Below are 25,050 nucleotides of genomic sequence, written 5' to 3'. Positions count from 1 at the left end.
AATGTTGATATGGTCATTATTTGCACCCATAGCTGTATGAATTTGAGAGTGGTTACATTTCTCCAGCCTCATCCCTCAGATCTTTAGCTAAACAGGGGAACCTCTTATGGTTTCAACTGCTGATTGCTGCTTAAAAAAAAAAAAAAGGACAGCAGTGCATTTTGAACGCACAACCCCTCCACGTTTTCAACTAAACGCTCAGACCACCAACATTTTTGATTAATTGAACGCAATACGTTTTTTCATACTGAGCACAGCCCTTAAGATAATCTCATTTTGGGAACCTATTAAAACATTCAGTGAACATAAATAGGGCAGTTTAAAACTACCACTGACAAACATTGAATTTGATAGAAAGTTATTTCACAGGTTAGAAAACTGGATGAAGTGGAGTACAATTTGAGCTGAAGTTGCCCAACTAACACACCTCTGATAGTGTCACTGAGGGCTGATTGTGAGAGGAACACTGTTCTGTGCTGTACCTTTGGTGTGCTGGTCGCCAGGATGCTGAGGGCCTGGGAGAAGGCCTGCTCTGCGTTGCGGCATCGCTGGTCGGCCAGGGCCATATGGGCGTCCTGCACAGCTGACATCAGTGCATCCCGCACACTAGGGTCTCTGGAGCTGCCGGATACCGCCTGAGTGGGAAGGGGTATCAGTGAGTCACTAATAACACACAAGTTTTAGAAAAACTTTCCGTGTGAGAACTACTTCAGGAGATCATGCATCATCCTAGCTGACATGCTCTTTGTGGTAAAAACGATTATGGGATGAATGTATTAACTATGTTTCAGAGCCAGGGAGGTGGTGGGTTAAACTCGCAGGAGGAAGGCACGGAGGCCACAGTACATTCTGATAATGAGATGCATGCCATTAGTAATGTAAAGTTATGGCAAGAAATACAAGGAAGGAAAAGCATCCAGCGCTGTGAAAACCTGTTTGACTTGTAACATGAGGTCATTGACACATGACGGTCTACCTTTTCCTTTGACTGCTGGTTTCTGTTCTTCCCTTTTGTTTTCTCTGAAGCGCAGGCCTCCGGTTTGCTGCTATTTTTATCAGCCATTTCACTGAAAAGAAAAACGGATCACTTTTAGGTGTTGACAATGCTAACTTCTGAGTAGCCTACTGTAGTCAATTGCACAATACAAAAACTTAACACTGGAGATATTCAGTTGAGGCAGACCAAAAACAGGAAATCACCCAAGTATGCAAGGGTGTGCACAGAGCTGTAGGCAGTTGGTGTGCCACATGATTCGACAAGCACTGTCAAGCATTAATCAAGTTAGCAAGAAAGTACATTCCACACAACTTGCAAACAAAGGTGTGCCGTATGTGCTTTTCCTATACACAATTTTAAAAAGAACAGATTCAGATTCTTGGTAGCGTTCAATAAAGCAGAAAATATCCATTGCTTCCGATAAAGCCTAAATTATTTTTCCACTGTTAGGGTGGACCAAAAATCTTAAATTTGCCATCATACTGTTCATTAGTGTTGTCATGATACCAGAATTTTAGGTTTGGTATCACAATTCCAAGACAGAAAAAAAGCATATTAGCCGTAGTCATAGAATGCACTTGACCCAGACAGATCCTTTGAGTTCAATATCATTAAGTTTTATTTTTCAACACATGCATTAATGAATCAGATTTGACTTATTTTTTACCAAACCACATAACAGTAATCATTTGAATGGCGAATCTCAACTGATAAACTGGGGAAATTAAGTAGCCAAGGCCTATTCACAATACAGTTGAAAGCATATTAAATAGGTGTGCGCATGCATTGAGTTAGAGCATGTTTTGTCTGATTTCATGGGCCTACAGATGAAAAACAATCTGCATCCCTTCCATTTGGGACTTATATTATACTGATCAACAACATTTACATGGAAGCAATCTTTAATAAAAGTGTGCGCTCTCTTTAAGAACCATGTAATTATTCACACGGTCAGTTCGAGGTTTAAGCAAAGATAAGGTGGGGAGACATAAATCCGAAATAAGCTTTGAAAATCTGAAATAGTATGTGAACGATAATGCAAATTATCAAACAAGATACTGAATTTATGTTAGCTTCAGCTGTAAGGCAGCAAAGAAAGTTAGCCTACAAAGCTAGAAGCTACAGGTATCATCTAGCATTTTAAAGTGTTCTAGCATGTAATGGAAAATCTTTACCGGTAAGAGGCATTAGAAGACAAAAATGAATATTACCAATTGAACGACATCTATTGCAGGATAAAAATCAATGTTAGCGTTTACATAGCTGGCCATAAATGGTGTATTTTACTTTATAGGTTGGTTATGTAGGCTTCTTCTAACGCATTGCTTTCAACTACAGAATACGATTAAGCTATATCTTTACATTAAAAACATCTCAATCAGTAGATGACATGAAACATTTGACAGATGAACCGAAAGTAACAATCTAGTACTGAAAAATGAATGTTCTAGTATCGAAGTTTAGGTGCAACACCCTACTGTTCATTCGCATCAACTTTACCACACAAGTAATGCCCGTTTGGGGTCAATATACCGCTTTAAAAATCGTTCTTCCCCACTCAACAGCAGACCTGGTCTTTTGGTCTGGCATTGAGGTAAGCCTAATGTATTACAAACCCGGAAGCCAAATCGAACATAAAACTCACACTTTCATCTCTTTAGGAACCTTGGTATTATCCACCGAATGTGTTCTTCCTGCACCTTTCACCAAGGAGAAAAGGGTTAGCTTCTGAACACTCAGAGACGAAAACATGATGCTCCCAGTGAAAAAACAGCAACTTGGCAAAGAAAGTAGCAGCGCGTGTTCTTAAAGAGACAGCTCAAGGAAGTCAAAACATCAAAAGGTTATGATAAGCAGCTGACTTTTGTTGAGTTAATTTAATCAAAAGCATCTCTTGTGGAACCTAAAAATCTGCATTGTATTTAACACAACTAAAAAAGCCAAACTATATTTGCTTCTATTTATACTGAACAAAAATAAACTCAACAATTTCAAACACTTTGCTGAGTTACAGTTCATATAAGGAAATCAGTCAACTGAAAGAAACTCATTAGGCACCTAATCTATGGATTTCACATGACTGGGCAGGGGAGCAGCCATGGGTAGGCTGAGCCCCACCAACTGGGGAACCAGGCCTAGCCAATCAATGATTTCCCCCCACAAAATGGCTTTATTACAGACAGAAGTACACCCACCCCCACACTTTGTGCCCAGACACCTGTGTAATGATCATATTTAATCAGCTTCTTGATATACCACACCTTTCAGGTGTATGGATTATCCTGACAAAGGATAAAATGCTCACTGACAGGCATTAAAACAAAATTAGCACAAATTGAGAAATAATAATTTTGTGCATACAGAACATTTCTGGGATCTTTTTCAACTTATGAAACCAACACATAACGTCGAGTTTATATTTGTTCAGTGCATATCAACCCAAACAGAGGACTTAATTTCTAGCAAAACAGAAATAGTAGCCAAAAACATCCTACCTGGTTGTGTCTGGCTTTCCACCTTGACTTCCAAGCCCTGTGTTCAGCGACATGAAAAACACCAGAAATAAACCATTAGGGATGATGAACACTGATTTTTTTTTTTTGAAAAATGCAAGATGCAACAATTTCCGTTAGAGTTAGTTCATACATAATCTGCCAATTGAAAGAAGAAAAAAAAAAAATCAATAAATTAAAATCAGTAGACCCTAATATAATGGATTTCATTTGACTGGGAATACTGGTATGAAATCAGTGTCACAGATAGCTTAAAAAAGGTAAAGGCATGGATCAGGAAACCAGTCAGTATCTGGTAGCCACCATTTGCCTAATGCAGCACGACATCTTTTGCATAGAGTTGATCAGGCTGTAGATTTTGACCTGTGGAATGTTGCCCTAGTCCTCTTCAATAGCTGTGCGAAAATGCTGGATATTGGTAGGAACTGGAACATGGCAATCCAGAGCATCCCAAACATGCTCAATGGGTGACCGTGCAATCTGAAAGTATTCAGACCTCTTTACAGTCACGTTACAGCCTTATTCTAAAATTTATTAAATTAGAATTTCTCTACACATCCCCCATAACAACAAAGCAAAAATAGGTTTAAAAATAAAATACTGTATTTACATAATTACTCAGACCCTTTGCTATGAGACACGAAATTGAGCTCAGGCGCATCATGTTTCCATTGATCATCCTTGGAGGTGTTTCTAAAACGTGATTAGAGTCCAGCTGTGGAAAATTCAATTGATTGGACATGATTTGGAAAGGCACACAGCTGTCTATATAAGGTCCCACAGTTGACAATGCATGTCAGAGTAAAAACCAAGCCACGAGGTCGAAGGAATTTTCTGTAGAGCTCCGAGACATGATTGTGTCGATAAACATATCTGGGAAAGGGTACAAAAAAATAAGTCTGCAGCATTGAAGGTCCCCAAGAACAGTTGAGCAATCGGGGGAAGGGCCTTGGTCAGGGAGGTGACCAAGAACCCGCCCAGATGATCAAGGAGAGCTCCTCTGTGGAGATGGACAACCATCTCTGCACCACTCCACTAAAATCAGGCCTTTATGGTAGACTGGCCAGACGAGCCACTCCTCAGTAAAAACGCACGACAGCCCGCTTGGAGTTTGCCAACAGGCAACTAAAGGACTCTGACCATGAGCAACAAGATGCTCTGGACTGATGAAACCAAGATTGAACTCTTTGGCCTGAATGGCAAGCATCATATCTGGATGAAACCTGGCACCATCTGTAAGGTGAAGCATGGCGGTGGCAGCATTATGCTGTGGGATGTTTTTCAGTGGCAGCAACTGAGAGACTAGTCAGGACTGAGGGAACGATGAATGGAGCAAAGCACAGAGATCCTTGAATTCCTGAGCGCTCTGGAGTAGGTTCTCAGACCGGGGCGAAGGTTCACCTTCCAACAGGCCAACAACCCTAAGCACACAGCCGAGACAAGGCAGGAGTGGATTTCGAACAAGTCTCTGAAAGTCCTTGAGTGGCCCAGCCAGAGTCCGAACATCTCTGGAGAGACCTGAAAATAGCTGTGCAGCGACGCTACCCATCCAACCGGAGAGCTTGAGAGGATCAGCAGAAAAGAACGGGAGAAACTCCCCAAATACAGGCGTGCCAAGCTTATAGAGTCATACCCAAGACTCGAGGCTGTAATCTCTGCTTCAAAGTACTGCGTAAAGGGTCTTAATACTATGTACATTTTATATTTCAGTTTATTTTTTATAAATTTGCAAAAAAATCTAAAAACCTGATTTTGCTTTGTCATTATGGGGTATTGTGTGTATATTGAGGAAATATGTAACCTAACAAATTGTGGAAAAAGGTAAGGCATCTGAATACTTCCCAAATGCACTGCATGTCTGGTGGGTATGCAGGCCATGAAAGAACTGAGACATTTTCCACTTCCAGGAATTGTGTCCAGAGCCGTGCGACATGGAGCTGTGCATTATCATACAGAAACAATGGGCCTCAGGATTTCGTCACTGTCTCTCTACATTCAATTTGACATCGATAAAACACAATTGTGTTCATAGCTTATGCCTGCCAATACCATAACCCCACCATGGGGCACTCTTCACAACTTTGACATTAGGATACGGCTCACCCACACGACACCATCTGCCCGGTACAGTTGAAACTGGGATTCATCTGTGAAGAGTACACTTCCCTAGTGTGCCAGTTGCCATCGAAGGTGAGAATTTGCCCACTGAAGTCTTATGACGCGCATTACTGCAGTCAGGTCAAGACCCTGGTGAGGATGACGAGCACGCAGATAAGCTTCCCTGAGACGGTTTCTAACCGTTTCTGGGTTTGCACAACCAAAGAATTTCTACAGTTTCATCAGCTGTCTGGGTGGCTGGTCTCAGGCCATGCTGCAGGTGACGCAGCCGGATGTAGAGGTCCTGGGCTGGCGTGGTTACACGTGGTCGAGGCCATTATGACGAATTTCCTAAAACGAAATTCAATTCTCATGACAGCGCTGGTGGACATTCCTGCAGTCAGCATACCAATCGTACTCTCCCTCAAAAGATTGAGACATCTGCGGCATTGTGTTGTGTGACAAAACTGCACATTTTAGAGTGGCCTTTTGTCCCGAGCACAAGGTACAGCTGTGTAATGACCATGCTGTTTAATCAACTTCTTATGGATGGATTATCTTGAAACCCTCACAAGGATTTAAACGTTTGTGAACAAAATTTGAGAGAAATAAGGCGTATGGACATTTCTGGCCTCTTATTTCAACCTATGAAACCAACAGTTACACATGTTCTGTTTATATTTCTTCAGTGTATTTGGTCTGCATAACATGCCTAACAGTATTACTCACAAACTGGTCTTTAGAAACATTAATGTCCATGAGATGACGTCAATGTTATAGCTTATCCAGCAGCTCATTGATCAGTGCACAACAAAGCAATTACCAGTTGCTGTAGTTGAAACTACTCATGGATTAAGTCCTGTTTGTACTCTACAAGGACTGTTGTGGACAAAATGTGTCATCCTGAATGCAATTCATAGATTAGGGTACTGAAAGTTGAGGCTCAGGTCTGAGTAACTGACCTTGTTCTCAGGAGTAGTGTTTTTAGCGGAAGGCTCAACCTTACTGGTGGGTTTAGCAGTCTGTTGTGACTCTGTAGTGTCTGCTCTGGTGTTACTCTCTGTCCTGTAGATAACAGTAAAACCAGGTTAACAACTTCAAAATGATCAACAAATGCATGATTGCCGTTGGTTCGTAAACACTTGTGTAATACTGTACATACCTTTTACTTGAAACTTTCTTAGCTGCAGTTTTATTTGATCTTCCAGCTAGAAATGAATAGTTTGTAAACATGAAAACAAACATCAAATCAAAGATAATACATACAGACAATGATCTAGCAAAACCAGACTACCTCCAACAAACAAACTTAGGACAATTTAGATTACGTGACTAAAATTTCGCCGGACAATTGAGCATTTTGGCGCCATGTTCACAATGTAAAACCAGGATTTGTAGCTATAAATATGCACATTTTCGAACAAAACATAAATGTATAACATGATGTTATAAGACTGTCATCTGATGAAGTTGTTCAAAGGTTAGTGATGAATTTTCTCTCTATTTCTGGGTTTTGTGAAAGCTATCTTTGCTGTTAAATGGCTGTGCTTTTTTGGATATGGTGGTGAGCTAACTTAAATATATGTTGTGTTTTCGCTGTAAAACATTTAAAAAATCGGATATGTTGGCTGGATTCACAAGATATTTATCTTTCATTTGCTGTATTGGACTTGTGATTTCATGAAATTATATTATATGATATTCCCTGTGGCGCTAGGCTAGGCTATGCTAGTCAGTGTTTCTGATGAGGAGGATCCCGGATCCGGGAGGGGGTCGGTAGAGGTTAAAAGGTACGACAGCTGGCTTGGAGATAACCAAAAGGCACCTAAAGACTCAGACCATGAGAAACAAGATTCTCTGGTCTGATGAAACCAATTGAACTTAGGCCCGAATGCCAAGTTGAGGAAACCTGGCACCATCCCCAATTCATCGATACGTATGCTATGATGCTGGTAAAGTTGCCTCGCGCACCTACAGTGCTGGTCATTTAAAAAAAAGCTAGCTCATGGGTGCAAACATTCTTCCACAAAAACATAGCAAAAAGACATGTTTCAGTAGCTATAGAAAGCTATGTTTCAGTAGCTTTAGAAAGCTAACTAAATAGCTAGGTGTCATCTAAAATAACCCTAATTTATAATACAGTTAATTTGATTAACTTTTTATGGCTGCAGTGGCAGTATTGAATAGCTTGGATGAAAGGTGCACAGAGGTGCCCAGAGTAAACGGCCTGCTCCTCAGTCATAGTTGCTAATATTTGCATATTATTATTATTGGATAGAAAACACTCCGAAGTTTCTAAAACTGTTTGAATTATGTCTGTGAGTATAACAGAACTCATATGGCAGGCAAAAACCTGAGAAGTTCCACTTCCTGTTTGAAATTTTTCTGAGGGTGGCAGATTTTCAACCAAGCTCTCATTGAAATTACAGCGAGATATGGATGAGTTTTCACTTCCTACGGCTTCCACTAGATGTCAACAGTCTTTGTCTGATGAATCTAATGTTAAGGGGGGCCGAAGGAGACAGGAATTACTCACCACTGCCACGAGCTGACCATGCTTTGACCATGCGCCTTCACGTGATAGGCAGCTCCGTTCCATCGCTCAACTGAAGTCAATGTAATTCTCCGGTTGGAACGTTATTCAAGATGTATGTTAACAACATTCTTGAGATTGATTCAATACATCGTTTGACATGTTTCTACTGACTGTTATGGAACTTTTGGACATTTCGTTGCGTTATAGTGGACGCGCTTTGTGACTTTGGAATTGTTTACCAAACGCGCTAACCAAAGTAGCTAATTGGACATAAATAACGGACATTATCGAACAAATCAAGCATTTATTGTGGACCTGGGATTCCTGGGAATGCATTCTGATGAATATCAAAGGTAAGGAAACATTTATCATGTATTTTCTGCTTTCTGTTTAGTCCAACATGGCGGCTAATTTTACTAATGTTCTGAGCGCCGTCTCAGATTATTGCATGGTTTGCTTTTTCCGTAAAATTTTTGAAATCTGACACAGCGGTTGCATTAAGGAGAGGTATATCTATAATTCCATGTGTATAACTTGTATTATCATCTACATTTATGATGAGTATTTCTGTTGAAACGATGTGGCTATTCACTAGTTCCAAAAACATCCAGTGATAGTGTATGTAACGCGCCAATGTAAACTCAGATTTTTTGTTATAAATATGAACTTTATCAAACAAAACATGCATGTATTGTGTAACATGAAGTCCTATGTGTGTCATCTGATGAAGATCAAAGGTTAGTGATTAATTTTCTCTCCATTTCTGCTTTTTCTGACTGCGGAAAAATGCTGGAAAAATGGCTGTGCTTATTGTGGTTTGATGGTGACCTAACATAATCGTTTGTAGTGCTTTCGCTGAAAAGCATATTTGAAATCGGACACTTGGTGGGATTAACAATACCTTTAAAATGGTATAAGGCACATGTATGTCTGTGGAATTTTAATTATGAGATTTCTGCTTTTTGAATTTGGCGCCCTGCACTTTATCTGGCTGCTGTCATATCGATCCCGGTAGCGGGATTGCAGCCATATTAAGTTAATGGTGGTCGGATCCATTTATGTGATGCTAGCCACAATAGTGGACTTTGCGGTTAGCCTTCATTAAAAGTATGGCATAATTCTAGTTGTATTAATTTGCATCACTGTCAATGACACACTTTTATTTTGAAGGCAAACCGCAAAATCGACTATTGTGCCTAATCCTTATTGTGGCCAGTTTAACACATAACCCGGTTCGATCGAGCCTCACTAGCCAGATGAAGCTAGCTGGCTGCTTATAACTTTAGCTTTGGGGAACAAGGTTAAGTAGCTAGCCAGCTACTCAATTTCATGAACTGAAGTTAAATTTCAATAGAAGAACAATACTTACAAGGAGTCCTAAATCATTGCTAAGAATAATGAAAATGACTGCAGGTTCTACTGATCATTGTTTTCAGGCTGTTGTATTGGTGAAACCTAGGTACCAAGCTAAAGCTAGCTACCCCAGAAGTTGCGGTCGAACAAATGATGCTTTATTACCAACACAGTATTGTAAACATCGTTCATGGCCGGTGTTAGCTGACTTTTGTACAGCTTTGACTGTGCTACTGTATCTTTTTTGACGCGCAAAGAACTAACGACATTCCATAGTATGCATGTCGTGAAGCTATTACTGTGCAACTCTGGTAGGGCAACATCAGAAAAATAGTGCACTTGTTAGTGTTAACCGGTGCTCGACCAGTCGGCGAAAGCCATCAACACCCAGGACAGAAGGGTTGATTGTCAAGGGCAATGATTTCTATTATCTTGCCTATAATGGATTTCACCATCGAGTTGTCTCACTGAAATTGTTACTCTTTCAAATGACTGCTTGACCCACACAGCAAACATTGTGGGCTAGTTTAGATGCTGTGTTGCACATATAGCGCAAAATTTTACATGCCGTCGTTATGTCATGTACCTTCGTTATATAGGTATGCACGTCAGCTTTGACATCGGTTTTGCACATCGGGCATTACACTAGACATCGGCCGATACCGATGTTGGCATTTTTAGGTATCGTCCGATTCTGATATGTTAACCGATATAGCAGAGAATCCCTAGTCTGAATACATATGTTTTTTAATACATTTGCAAACATTCCTAAAAATCTGATTTTTCTTTATCATTATGGGGTATTGTGTTAAGATTGAGGGAAAACAATTTAATCCATTTTAGAGTAAGGCTGTAACATAACAAAATCTGGGAAAAAGTCAAGCTGTCAATACTTTCCGAACCCACTGTAAACAAAGATGTTTCTTTTCCATATCTTCCCCCAACTTTATATGGAGGTACCCTCTGGGTAGAGTTACGAATAGCCACCCCCACTTCCTGCTATTGCATATGCAAAAAAATCTATGGTGGTGCATCTCATGAAGAATGATTTGCAAATGGGACAAGCTCTTGTTGGGAGGGTTTTTAACCCCTAGTAAATCGCTAGGAGTTTACAAGGCGCCAAATTAATCTTGGTAACCACAAGCCAAGTCTCACAATCATCCCCAAATTTATCCTAGTAATTATGTTTTCCTACATGATCAGTTGGTTTAAATACGATGTTCTGTGGGCAAATTTCCCCGTTACCTTTACGTTCCTCTGCCCGGTGGCACTTGCTCTCCTCCATCTCTATGTTCAACTTGGCATGTTGCTGCAGCAGGTCCTTCATGCCCTCTGGGTCAGCCTTGCACAGGGTCTGGCCCCACTCGTTGGCCTCTATCGCCTGCTTTTGTTCCCCCAGTAGGAACAGCGCCTCACAGTACCGGTAGTGACCCTGCCATACACAGACCACAGAGGAAGGGAAGATACCATCATTCACAGCATACAGACATTTTAGGAATGACAGTACTTTGGGCGTTAACATTCCAATCACACAACCTATTCTTTCTGTAGAATGTTGAGCATTTCATGCCTCACACTGAAAAAAAACATGTTGATTTCAGATCAATAGAACTAGCTTGCTGGTCAGCCAGAACAAAGAGCTGACTAAAATGTATTCATTTCACCACCATCAGTGCGTTTGATCTTGAGATATTTTTGATAAATCTTGCTTAAAGGGATAGTTCGGGATTTTGGCATCAAAGCCCTTTATCTACTTCCCCAGGGTCAGATGAACTTGTGGATATCATTTGTCTTTGCATTTGACGTTCCCAACTAGCTTTAGCAGAATTCCTAACTAGCATTAGCACAATGACTGGAATGGTATCCACAAGTTCATCTGACCCTGGGGAACGACATAAATCCCGAAATATCCCTTTAAGCCGAGGGCAATCGCAATGGAAATTCAGATGTGGCTGTGGTAGAATTGCTTACCTTTGCCCACTCTGGTTGTATTAAAGTGGCTCGTTTTCCATCCCCAACAGCTTTTCTGTAACAACAAATGATGCCTTGATCATTAAACATGTTTAATGGGTCTGTGTAAGTGTCCTACACAAACAGGTTTGTTGATCATATGTTTATAGTTTGAAGGACTTACAAATATTTTTCACAACGGATATAACAAAGTGCTCGGTTCCCATAGATAATGTGGTTTTCAGGGCTGAAAAATAGATAGGATTATGTTATCAAACAAGAATTCCTTGACATACAAAAAAATATATTATTTATGAGTAGTTAAGTACACCATTCTGGTCCATTTTGACAGACCAAATGGGAAAGTGAGTCGTGATAGAGTTGGTCAAAGTAGCATTTACACTTCAGAGACATTTATGGTGCCATAAATGAACATGTTCAGCAGGGTGTTAGTCACTTGAATAAAACGCATGAATAAACAATGTAATCAAAAGGCACCGTGACAATAACACATTGGGAAGCGGTAATGCACAGATAATCAGAGTACATTGGAAACAGCCTGACTTGATGCAATCACAGGCGTATGTTATATTGTCCTCCAACATTCCAATAGTACGTAAATCCGATGTTAAAACCACCACTTACTGATATTTGATGGCTTTTGAGTAACACTTGACTGCTGCATCATATTTCTTTTTCTGAAACTGATCATTTCCTCTAGTCTTCATCTCTTCACTTCTCTGAGGAAAGGGGAAAATATTTTTGCAAAATCCTAATAGAAAACACGTGTCAGAATTAATTAACTTTAGGGATAGGGGGCAGCATTTTCACTTTGGATGAATAGCGTGCCCAAAGTGAACTGCCTCCTACTCTGTCCCAGATGCTAATATATGCGTAGTATTATTACTATTGGATAGAAAACACTGAAGTTTCTAAAACTGTTTGAATGATGTCTGTGAGTATAACAGAACTCATAAGGCAGGCAAAAACCCAAACAGGAAGTGAGAATTCTGAGGCTGGTCGATTTGCAACTCATCGCCTATTGAAATCCCCGTGGGATATGGATCTGTTTGCACTTCCTATGCCTTCCACTAGATGTCAACAGTCTGTAGAACGTTGAATGAAGCTTCTACTGTGATGTTGAGCCGGATGGGGGCTGTTTGAGTCATTGGTCTGGCAGAGAGCCAGGTCCTGGTCACACGCATTCCAAATGATATCGACTTGCGTTCCATTATTTCTACAGACACAAAGGAATTCTCCGGTTGGAACGTTATTGAATATTTAGTTAGAATTAAATAACTAAACTAACTAAATAACTATGTAAAACATGTATCTTTCATCAAAGTTTATGATGAGTTTGTTATTTGATGTGGTTCTCTGCAATTTCTCCGGATATTTTGGAGGCATTTCTGAACATGGCGCCAATATAAACTGAGATTTTTGGATATAAATATGCACATTATCGAACAAAACATACATGTATTGTGTAACATGATGTCCTATGAGTGTCATCTGATGAAGATCAAAGGTTAGTGAATAATTTTATCTCCATTTCTGCTTTTTGTGACTCATCTTTGGCTGTGAAAATGGCTGTGTGTTTTTTGGACTTGGCGGTGATCTAACATAATCATGTTGTGTTTTCGCTGTAAAGCAAATATATATATTTTTTATATATATTTTTTTAACCTTTTCTCAATATAGGGGGTGCCGTTTCCACTTTGGAAAATATCGTCTCCAAATTAAACTGCCTCATACTCAATTCTTGCTCGTACAAGATGCATATTATTATTACTATTGGATAGAAAACAATCTCTAGTTTCTAAAACCGTTTGAATTATGTCTGTGGGTGAGCCAGAACTCTTTCTGCAGCGAAATTCATGACAGGAACTGCGAAGGTCTGAAAACGAGGCTCTGTTCTCAGATCAGTTTAAACCTCTGTATGTATCCTATGGGTCGACATGAACTGCACCCGCCTTCCCCTGGATGTCAGTAACCAATGAGAAGTGGAATGGAGTTTACGTAGTTCTCAGACCTTATAAAAGGCCAAGGAACGAAGGGAGCTCTCTTTTCGACATTCGTCATTACGCAAAGCAAGACCTCAGGATGGCATTTTGAAACGCTCAGTTATCGGCCTTAGATATATCCGTCTAATTTAATTCGATATAGGTGTTAGAAACATCATAACGAAGTTATTTTAAACCGAGTTATATCAGTTTATGCGAGTATATTGCTATTTTCGGAATTTCCTTAGTATTGCGATTTGAGGATTTGGGCATGTTGTGGCCACATAGCTATTGTTAGCTGCTAATTCCGAAGTTGAAGACGACGTTTTACAACCAAGCAACGATTCTTTTGGACAAAGGACAACTTGCCCAAGATTCTGATGGAAGCTCGTCCAAAAGTAAGAGCTATTTATGATGTTATTCCGTATTTATGTGGAAAAATGTAAACGCATTTGTCCGCCATTATTGCGGCACTAGTCTGGCTGTAACGCACACTGTGTCTAGTAACGTTAATTTTTAAGATCTAACTCAGCGGTTGCATTAATAACTAATGCATCTTTCATTTGCTGTCCAACCTGTATTTTTTAGTCAAGTTTACGATTATTTATTGATTAGATTAGGTGCCTTTCCAAGATGGCGCCGGCCAGAATGCATGACCTGTTGCCACTGATCACATTGTGTAACCACGATTTGTGCTGCTAAATATGCACATTTTCGAACAAAACCTATATGCATTGTGTAATATAATGTTACAGGACTGTCATCTGATGAAGTATATCAAGGTTAGTCAAATTATATATCTTTTGCTGTATTGTTACGATCGCTAACCTGTGCTGCTGGTAAATTGCTTGTGTTTCTGGCTATTGTGCTAAGCTAATAAGATGCTATATTGTGTTTTCGCTGTAAAACACTTAAAAAATCTGACATATTGGCTGGATTCACAAGATGTTGGGCTTTCATTTGCTGTACGCTGTGTATTTTTCAGAAATGTTTTAAGATGAGTAATTAGGTATTTGCAGTTGGTCTCTGTAATTATTCTGGCAGCTTCGGCACTATTTCAGATTGCAGCTGCAATGTAGAACTGTGATTTATACCTGAAATATGCACATTTTTCAAAAAAAAACATATGCTATACAATAAATATGTTATCAGACTGTCATCTTATGAAGTTGTTTCTTGGTTAGTGGCTATATATATCTTTATTTGGTCGAAATTGTTATAGCTACCCATGCAGGAAAAAATGGTGGAGTAAAAAAAGTGGTGTCTTTTGCTATCGTGGTTAGCTAATAGATTTACATATTGTGTCTTCCCTGTAAAACATTTTAAAAATCAGAAATGGCTGGATTCACAAGATCTGTATCTTTCATCTGTTGTCTTGGACTTGTGATTTAATGATATTTAGATGCTAGTATTTACTTGTGACGCTATGCTAGGCTATGCTAGTCAGCTTTTTTTACTGTGGGGGGTGCTCCCGGATCCGGGATGCGCAGCAAGTAGAAGTTAAATCGGACACGATGGGTAGATTAACAAGATGTTTATCTTTCATTTGCTGTATTGGACTTGTTAATGTGTGAAAGTTACATATTTCAAAAAAATATTTTTGAATTTCCCGCACTGCCTTTACAGCGGAATGTTGTGGAGGTGTTCCGCTAGCGGAACGTGGGTCCTAGAAAGGTTATCTAACCTATCGATCAACTTAGTTAATTAAAAAACATTATCTGCTATACATCTGAAACATTACTATCAGGGGTTGGAACCGGTTTAGGGAATAGAACAGAAAACTGGAAAATAACATTGAAGGAACAGAAAGAAAGTGATAAACAATGGTCCGGAAAATAACCGTTATTTTAGGAGCATGGGAACCGGTTAATAAAGTGATTTTATGTTCTAGGAATCTTTTTAGTCCCACAAAACTTAAGTGCCTATGCAAAGCCCACTGTTCCTCAGAAAACTTTCTCTAGTATCTACCTGTAATATGAAAACCGTTGCATGTTTAGGCTACCTGCCCCTCCCAAAGAATAGACTACTGTCTTGATGTTACAAGCTTGATTCAGAACATAGGTATTTTGAATTAGCTACAGAAGATTAGATTAACTTTGTCAATGCTAGTTAAGAATACTTTAGGCCTAGTTATCACATTGGATTTATTAACTACAAAATGTAAGATGCATTTTAAATTCTGGTGCCGCTCTGCACACACACAAGATTGTTAGCTAGTTAACGCAAAAGGAAATGCAAAGTTCCACCACAGAAGCCACTCCTCCTAGGTATAATTATGTGGACCTAATTCAGATAATGCATGTCGTAAGACGCCCAGTGCTTCAAGCCTCCTCAACCCTCTTTCTACCCACCTGCAAAATGTGTCAAATTTTACACCATAGGCTACACTTGTCTGTCCATCAAATGTAAACTAGTTTGCCTGCTCTATCCACATTGATTGGGTAATTTAATTAGCTAAATAAAAAGGTATTTTACAGGTAAAACGATAAAGAGTACTTTTTGGTTCAGAACTTTGTTTTGCTGATCGGAACGAAATGATTGTAATACATTTATTTTCCACATCGTCACCATTTTTACATAAAATAAGGCGAGGGCATTGAGTCCTTCAAGGATGACAACATTATAAATTACAGGTGCTTACCTCAATAGACCATTGGCCGGGGTCCTGTGCAAGCTCTCGCATCATTTTTTTCCTGTCGACTCCCATGGCCTGTGTATAGTGGGCATCTGATGAGAGAAGGTCATGTTTGTATTGGGACCCATTCACTGCTAACCAAGTTGCCAGAGTAGGATAAACAATGTCATATTTAATTGCACCGTGGTATTCTAGCCTATAGCCCAGTAATATTCAAAGTCGGCATCACACGGGAATTGCAGGGGGTGGGGTGGTCACCGAATAAAATACAAATTGTATTGGGGGGGACAAAACAGTTAAGACTAGAGATCAAAGCAAACTTCGCCACATGCGCCGAATACAAGTGTAGAGTAAGGTCTACACTTGTTGTGTTCGGCGCATGTGACAAATAAAGTTTACATATGGGGGGGGAGACACAAAACAGTTTAGAGATTGTATGGGACAATATGCAAATGTTTCCCGAAATAATCTTTACGGCATTTATTGGTTCTTAATTTTGATTAATTATATGTAATGAATGTAATGTAATAAAAAAAAAAGAGCGATTCACAAATTTTAAGGTTGTGTCATTAGGTTTGGGCGGTCTCCAGAAATGCTGGCTTAAACAAAGCCCCCGCTGATAAAGTTTGGCTATCACCGCCTATCTACCATGTTTCACCTTTCAGCCTCCACAAGCTACCTACCACTAAGCCCTAAACAGTAGGTTAAGAGCTAGTGTGAGAAGGCTGTAAAAACACATCGGTATGAGGCTTACAGACAGTATATCATCAGACCACCATATTAACACCAATGGAGGACACGCTGCCTGAAAGTGGTTCTTACACTCAGTGAAGATGAGCTGCAGGGCAGCAAAGCAGTTCCCTCTGGGGCCCAGCTCCTGAACCCGCAGCTTGATGCGGGGCTCTCCTGTCCGCTCCAGCCAGCGTATCGCGTCGTCCAGGACCTCCGGCACATGCTGGCCACAGAGAGGTACCAGTCAACAAAACACCTCTAGCCTTCACCATCATAACTTATATAGCACTGATTATTGCAGAAAATTCTCTAAGCAAAAAAATAGAGATGGTACAGATGGGAGATTAAACATCCCCATTTTGGCTTCAGATTAAAGGGTGGGGGTTGAGGCAGTTTGTATTGGAAAGGCAGTGTAGCTTCAGCATAGGGGGGCATCGATGGTACAGCCAGAGAGAAAGTCTGACAAACAGGCCCGGATCACTTCATCAGTGTACCACATCCGCTTCTCCGACAGTCAGTTCCTCCATAGGTACTGGTCCTCAATTGCCAAACATGTAGCAACCACCTGGGTGATGCCACAGCTGCTGAAAAGCACATGAATAGCCACCACATCTTGGCTGTGGTTAAGAACAGTTCCTGAGCCTCTTCTCCCATCTCTGGACAGCATGCAGTACTTACTGTAATTCCTCCCGACAGATGAAACAAAGCCAGGGCTACATTATTTGAATCCAAACAGCCATCTAGCTTGCTAACAATGAGCCAATTTTTAATATATATACACACCCGTTACCCCAATGAGTCAAGACCAAAAATGTAAATGATAATTATGTACAATATTTACAGAGCTCTCTGCCTAGGCAACTCCATGGCAACCATAAGACAATACACCAATCGGCAATGGGTGGGAAGTTCATGCGCACCGGGTTGCTAGATATTCCATGTGACAAATTAGGTCGAGCTGGTCTTATAATGTAATCAATAATTCAAATTTAAGAGCACCGAACAGGACGTTTCGATGTCCTTTGCTTGGCTATGTACCAGCAGTGCGTAAATAAATTGTTAAGTTGTTAAAACAATGAATATTGGCACCCCACTCTTTGGCTACCTCACAAACAGTAAGTAGAATTTTGCCCCATTTTCTAGGCATGAAGAGAACATTCTTGTATTCTTATGAATAATTACTGTGCTGAGTGGATAGTCAGATGGTTTCTTTTTTCTAATATGGAACTGTGTTGCTCTATTTGGTAAGATATGAGCAAGAGAAAGCAGTGATGATGCAGCATATTTGCATTTTCAGGGCACCATAGGCATGCATTACACTTACCAAGTTAAATTTATTGCTTATCCAGATCATATGCCTTGTTTGATCTTCTAATAACTGGAAGAGAAAACAAGTAACATGAGCCTTCAGGTTCAACACTGCAATTCCTGTATGGTTCCATTTATTGTAACAAGGAACTTACACATCCTTTTTCCATCGCCCTGAGGATAGCTTCCAATATTTCTATCTTGTGCAGTCTCTTCAGACTCAAGTCATTGCTGACACTAGAGAAAGTGAAAAGAAAAAAAACATGTACATTAACACTACTAAGGAATGACAAAAGTGAGACAGAGGAGTTAATTAATTTGCAAGTCATTTTTCTTACTTTGAGTCTAGGAAGCCCACTTGCACAGCCCAGCGTGTGGTGTTGTGATTCTCTTGACGCAGCAGAATGTGGTACCAAAAGGCATACAATTTCATTAACTGGGCCGCCTTCTTTTTCAAAATGACAGGGATTTTATTCCATCGATCATATATAACATCTGCAACATTAAACACAGTGTGATACAAGTGAAAATGTATGTTATTTTTTCCATGTAATCTTCAACCTCCACCTTGAATAGATATGTTTGTATTCTCTGATAGTGGAGGATCTGGGTCACACCTGTCCACTCCCAATACCCATTTCCAACCACAATTAGTGAGTCAGTGCTAGCTAGGTATTTGTGTAAGGAACTAGCTAGTGTTCTTCTACTTACCTGGAGGTTGCAGGGCTACAAAGGGACTGTCTTTGTCATAGATCTGAGGAAGAACATGAGGTTAATAATGACGTACTGCCACATGTATTACATTAGTCCATTTTCAAATGGATCTAGTTAACTCACCGGTCCTAACTTAATTCACTATTTAAAATTACAGTCAACCATCCTTGTTACTCACAAGTTTCGCCCCGTGTCTGATGTCGCAGTCCAAAAACTCTGGACCGGAGTCTGAATCTGACATTTTGGGAAGTCTGAAACAACAAGAACCATGATAATTTAGCCCAGTGACAATACACAATAACATAGCTAACTGCGTTGTCAAAAAACTAGCCAACTTAACTAAATGTTAACTAGCCATTATTACTCAACGAACGTGTACCAAGGTAACGTACCACACGTGAATATACGGCTAATGCGGCCTAACTAGCTAGCTATGTTTGGAGATGGGTAACGACGTTAGTAACGTTACTTAACTAAACCAAAATGATAGCTAACGTTAGTTCCGCGGACAAATAACTTAGCTAACTAAGTTAACGTTTGCTAACTAACGTTACAACTAAGTTGTGTTTCCTAACAATATCCATCTAATAGTCATTGTTTGGTTAGCTAACTGCAGATGGGGGAAGGGAACATCTGTCTGACTGCCAGAAGCCTCGAACTCACCTTGAAAGTTAGCTAACGTTAAGCAATCGTTGGGCTAGCTAGCAACTTGGCGTGGTTTTTAATGGCTTTGCCGTGTAAAAAACAAACATTTAGAAATCTGGACACTGCGAACATGAAATACTGTTACACACGCTACAAAAAAATGAGGGACAGCACACACGGACCTACCTTTGTTGTTCACTCGTCTTTTATGGCAACATGCTCAGTTTACCACAGAGCAGACGTTGCTGATCATACGGCTACATTTCAAAATAAAAGTCCGGTATATGTTTATTTTACTTGAACGTTACATAACATCACAATAGTTCAAAGTGACTTGAACGTACATGTACTGAAAAAACTAACAATATATTATTGAAATCAATTAACAAAGATCGTTTTACTGTCTCATTTTTTAAAGCTAGTACACCAGTTAAAATCCTCTTAAGGAGCAGAACCTTTTTTGAAATTTTTGCCTAAAATGAAATACCCAAATCTAACTGCCTGTAGCTCAGGACCTGAAGCAAGGATATGCATATTCTTGATATCATTTGAAAGGAAACACATTGACGTTTGTGCAAATGTGAAATTAATGTAGGAGAATATAACACATTAGATCTGGTAAAAGATAATACTAAGAAAAAAACATGTGTTACTTTTTTTGTACCATCATCTTTGAAATGCAAGAGAAAGGCCATAATGTATTATTCCAGCCCAGGCACAATTTAGATGTTGGCCACTAGGTGTCATCAGTGTATGTGCAAAGTTTTAGACTGATCCAATGAACCATTGCATATATGTTCAAAATGTTGTATCAAGACTGCCCAAATGTGCCTAATTGGTTTATTATTACATTTTCAAGTTCATAATTGTGCACTCTTCTCAAACAATAGCATGGTATTATTTTACTGTAATAGCTACTGTAAATTGGACAGTGCAGTTAGATGAACAAGAATTTTAGTTTTCTGCCCATATCAGATATGTCTATGTCCTGGAATTTTTTTGTTGTTACTTACAACCTCATGCTAATCACATTACCCTACGTTAGCTCAACTGTGCTGCGGGGGACACACCAATCCCATAGAGGTAGAGTTAACAGTAGTTTAAAAAATAACAACACAATACCAACGCTGTTGTTGGAAGTATTAATAGTTTTAAACTACTGTCAACCCTTAACTAGTGTATTGTGTGATTTTAGGCATGCTCTCTCTGTGGCGATGCTGTTTAGCAAAAAAATATATATAAAAAAAATAAAACATCTTCTGTTTTGTATGTTATTTTGACATGAATACGTGTCACATATCAGTTTGCAAACAAAGTAAACAAATAAATAAAAGTAAAGCTGCATACAAACATGGTCACTTTTTTGCTTTCTTGAGTAAAGCAGCTCCAAAATGCAAGTATTTCACTCTAGCTCAGTGCTTTCTGTGGTGGTGGGGCAGCCAGTGGAAAATACAGAGCCCAGGGGTTGGTAATGTTCTCTAGTTGTGCCGTGATTGGCTCAGTGTTCTATCACTCATGGGGACACCACGTCACCGCAGAATCTACGGGTAGAACTAAAGAATTCAAGCCCCTTGGGTGCTGCTATAGACTTACATTAGAAGTGCCCATCCAAGAAGGCTCAAGGTCATTGGACACAGATAAAATGACGTCAAATCACATTATATCTACCTTAGCTTTGATTGGACTGATCATGTCATATCATACTTTCAAAATCTTAGCTAGCAAGCTAGACAAGCAGTCATCATCATGCATCAAGTCGGCAATCTACTGGCAAATCCTTTTCAATCCTTGTCATATAAAGATAAATTATAGATAGAACGTATCGGTGCCACCGGCCATTGAACATAAACATTACACAACAAGTTGGAAATCGCAAATTCAACAAAGAGTGCAAAGGAGCCACTGCATCCCGGGTTTGATACCAGGCTGTGTCACAGCCGGTCGTGACGGGGAGACGCATGGTACGGCGCACAATTGGCCCAGCGTTGTCCGGGTTAGGGGAGGGTTTGGCCCGCTGGGATGTCCTTGTCTCATCACGCTCTAGCAACTTCTTGTGAAGGACTGGTCGGTCGACTTCGGTCGTCAGTTTGACAGTGTTTCCTCCGACACATTGGTACAGCTGGATTCCGGGTTAAGCGAGCAGTGTGTCAAGAAGCAGTGTGGCAGCTTGGTTCTTGACCTTCGCTGAGTCCATAGAGGAATTGCAGCGATGAGACAAGATCGTAACTACCAATTGCATATCACGAAAAAGGGAGTAACGCCATGGGCCAGAAACATTTGAATACATTGGCCATGCTGTCAGTCCAGCATGACTTCTGCCGCATTCAAAAGAACTGGAAACTCGGATCTGGGAAATCTCAGACTTCAGTGAGTTCAATACAACTGGGAACTCGGATAAAACTAGCTCCAACTGGGAAAATACGTCAAATAATTTTGAACGGTGATCCAACTCTGAATTCCAGATGGGATTTCGGGCCTCTTTCTAGAGCCCACAAGTAGGCCCGCCTCACCACCTTCCTGTTCAAGTGAGCACAGCACAACAAGGTGAGTCCAAAAATGTCTTGTATGCTGCTGCATAAATTATGTAATATGCCTGCGAGATATGTATATAATAATTTGCTTAGCCTACTGTTCTGACTTTGAGGTGCACATTTAGCCTATAGCCTGTTTTAGAGAAATGTAATCTTTGAATATTGTATGAGTTTTCATTGTCTGCTTATATGCCCCCTTTATTTATCCTGCGGTTCTGACTTGGTGTACAGGGAGAATATTGTAAGAACAACCCATGTTCTGAAGTCTGTCGCCATACATTTCAAAAGTGCTGAACAAAAAGTTGTATTGACTACATCCATCCTAGCTCGCTCATTAATGTCTTGATTGGAATTACCGATTTCCTCCTATCCGCTCGTCGTCCCCTTATGCCATAGTTTGTACATCTCAATTGTCAGTAGAAAGCACATTTGTGTGCCATATGTACATCTCAATTATCAGTAGAAACCACATTTGTTTAAGCAAGTCAGCCATATCAGCTATGTTTTTTTAAAGACAGAAAATGAGGCTGAATGAACTGTTTTGCTGCCAGACAAGGATCTGCTGATAGCCAGGTGTAGCAGTGGTAAGGTGTTGGGACTCTGCTGTTGGGAAAGGCCTTAACCGTTTGTAGTCACCGTTTATAGTGCAATTAATGTATTGTTTAGTGTTGTGTAGTGGCTTGCTGGCATGCACCAACAAAAAATGTGGGGATTTACCTGCTAAAATCGCTACTGCTCTCTCTAATTCCCCTCTATCTCTTTTTTTCTCTCTATGTCTCTCCTCCCGGAGGACCTGAGCCCGACCATGCCTGAGGGCTGCCTGGCCTGACAACTCCTGAATGTCTCTGTTACCAATCCACCCGGTTGTACGGCGGATCCAGTTCTGCTGTTCTGCCTGCAGCTGTGGACCCCTGACCTGATTCACCAGCATGCTACCTTGTTCCAGACTTGCTGTTTCGACCCCTTCTCTCTTGCACTGTTGGTGGTAGGTGCACCCGATTCAGTTGCCCTGCACGCCGGGTAGGCGACGTGTTTCCATTTTGAACCATTTCATATGTCTTAAGGTACAAACTCTCCCTTCCCAGGTGGAGCAAATCAAGTGCACCATAGGCCTACCACTCGCCAATCAGATGGCTCAGATTACCGTGTATGCAGTAACGTAGCAGGTGTAAAAGAAAACTACAGAAAAGTTGATACTATGATATTTTTAAACTTTTTAAACCAGGACTAGAGAGAGACTGTTAACGAATACAGCATTGAGCTGCTGTTTTTATGAGTGAGTTCATGTTTGTCTTTACTCAGCACTGTCAATACAGCTGCAATGAATGAGTGGGAAAGTGTATCGATAGGCTAGCGTTGTTATTATTACCGGCTTGGGTCTTTTTTAATATTGAAGCATATTTAAATTTCTCTGGTCATATGAGTAACAACATGAATATGTGAATGAGGGAGAAATAATGAAGTGTGAATCGAGATCCGCCATCAGCTGGAAGACAGTGTCCCTTTTTGGTCAGGGTCAGCGGAGGAAAGGGAGAGGGACGTTGAGAGGCCCTCCGTCTACTGCCCTCTCCCTCTAATGAGACTGGCCATCAGATCAGCCCATTAAAAAAACAACGCAAATTATTTCAATTTATACTCATTCAGCTGAGCCTCATAAGTAAAACAACAACTATTACTGTTGTCATCATAAAGCCTAACTCAAATGTTGAAATATAATTTAAAAAATTGGTCTGAGAAGAACAACAATGCATTGGCAGGGCAATTCAAGAAAAGCCAATATGCAGTGATAATGTGTTGGGCCTATAGCCTACTACAGTAGTGTTTTTAATAGGTTAGTGTTGCATAGGCTTACGTTTTGTAAGTCATGTAAACAAACAAAAAATCTGAATGGTAGATATCGGCTTGCATTTTGATTCAGAAAGTGATCTCGACTCAAAAAAGGTTGGTGACCACTGCCCGGGGCTGGGTTTCTACTATGCTAACATTTGAAACTGTTTTAAGATGGTCATACCAAGGATCATTTAGCTATTTGATTTGGAATTTTTTGACCCCTGTAGGTATAAAGAAAATATATAAAACATTTTTGATGAAACATTGAATTTGGCCTTACTGCTATTAGCCCAGAGAGATGCATTGAATAACAGATTCATACATGTAAAAACTTAGATAAAAAATGCAAATCAAAAGGAAGTATGATTTGAAGTGTCTGTCCTATATCGGATAGATATAAGAAACCTCAGAAGTGTTTTTTATAATTTATCGTAGGAATTACCTGTATACCTTTACATGGAAATGCCCTATTCACTTCCATTCATTTTTTGGCTCGGTACCGGGTTACCTTCAGATGAGTCCAGTGACACTTCTGGAGGTTGTAGAGCAAAACAGAGAACACCATTGTATTCGTGAGAGTCCCGCCTTTCCGTAGAGGGTTCATATGAGTGTGTAACCGCTCGGACAGTACAGATATTTTCGTGAGAATACTGATTCTGACAAATACCACTGTAGCTCAGCGACCTTCCACCGCATATGCGGAAGGATTGAGATGCAGCCAATGCAACAACAAAAAAATATCCAGCTTAAACAGATTTTTTTGTGTATGCCTCGAGTGGAGCATGGGGGGGCCTCAAGCAGAGAAATTATTTTAATAAAAATATAATAAGGAGAATATTATGCCCAATTCATGAGGCCCCTTGACGATGTGAGGCCTGAGGCAATTACCTCTTCTGCCCAATGGTAATTATCCAGTGTTTGCCACCCCTCCGAGCCTGGTTCCTCTATAGGTTTCTTCTTAGGTTCCTGCCTTCTGGGGAGTTTTTCTTAGCCACTGTGCTTTTGCATCTGCGTTGCTTGCTACCTGAAAAAGCATTGTGAAGAGCTTTATAAAAAACAGAGCCAATTTAAAATTGTTCTCTTCAAAACATGATTTAATCCTGTTCTGTTAATTTTTTATAGTTATTTAACCTTTATTTAACTAGTCAAGTCAGTTAAGAACAAATTCTTCTTTACAATGAAGGCCTACCAAAAGGCCTCCTGCGG

At 40.1% G+C, this 25,050-nt stretch overlaps 1 protein-coding gene across 3 annotated transcripts in view; it reads right to left on the bottom strand.

Moving 5' to 3' along the window:
* The window catches only part of ttc3 (tetratricopeptide repeat domain 3), a 34,206-nt gene extending 14,450 nt beyond the window's left edge, over positions 1-19,756 (bottom strand). Inside the window, exons 1-18 of one of the 3 annotated variants that reach the window (XM_071328637.1) lie at positions 19,670-19,756; positions 19,017-19,089; positions 18,836-18,878; positions 18,463-18,619; positions 18,280-18,361; positions 18,141-18,194; positions 16,907-17,039; positions 16,091-16,176; positions 12,092-12,186; positions 11,631-11,693; positions 11,468-11,522; positions 10,742-10,928; positions 6,770-6,815; positions 6,570-6,672; positions 3,493-3,529; positions 2,643-2,697; positions 977-1,067; positions 483-635 (exon numbers count right to left, since the gene is read on the bottom strand). In XM_071328637.1, coding sequence (XP_071184738.1) covers positions 483-635; positions 977-1,067; positions 2,643-2,697; positions 3,493-3,529; positions 6,570-6,672; positions 6,770-6,815; positions 10,742-10,928; positions 11,468-11,522; positions 11,631-11,693; positions 12,092-12,186; positions 16,091-16,176; positions 16,907-17,039; positions 18,141-18,194; positions 18,280-18,361; positions 18,463-18,619; positions 18,836-18,878; positions 19,017-19,079 — 1,503 coding nt within the window. In that variant the 5' untranslated portion in view covers positions 19,080-19,089; positions 19,670-19,756. The other 2 variants (XM_071328646.1, XM_071328653.1) reach the window with 2 other exon arrangements.
* Between the last annotated feature and the right edge of the window lie 5,294 nt (positions 19,757-25,050).

This window comes from Salvelinus alpinus, chromosome 1 (assembly GCF_045679555.1).
Source record: "Salvelinus alpinus chromosome 1, SLU_Salpinus.1, whole genome shotgun sequence".
NCBI lineage: Eukaryota > Metazoa > Chordata > Actinopteri > Salmoniformes > Salmonidae > Salvelinus > Salvelinus alpinus.
The sequence above is the reverse complement of the archived record's forward strand: the minus strand, read 5'-3'. Positions and strand labels throughout refer to the sequence as shown.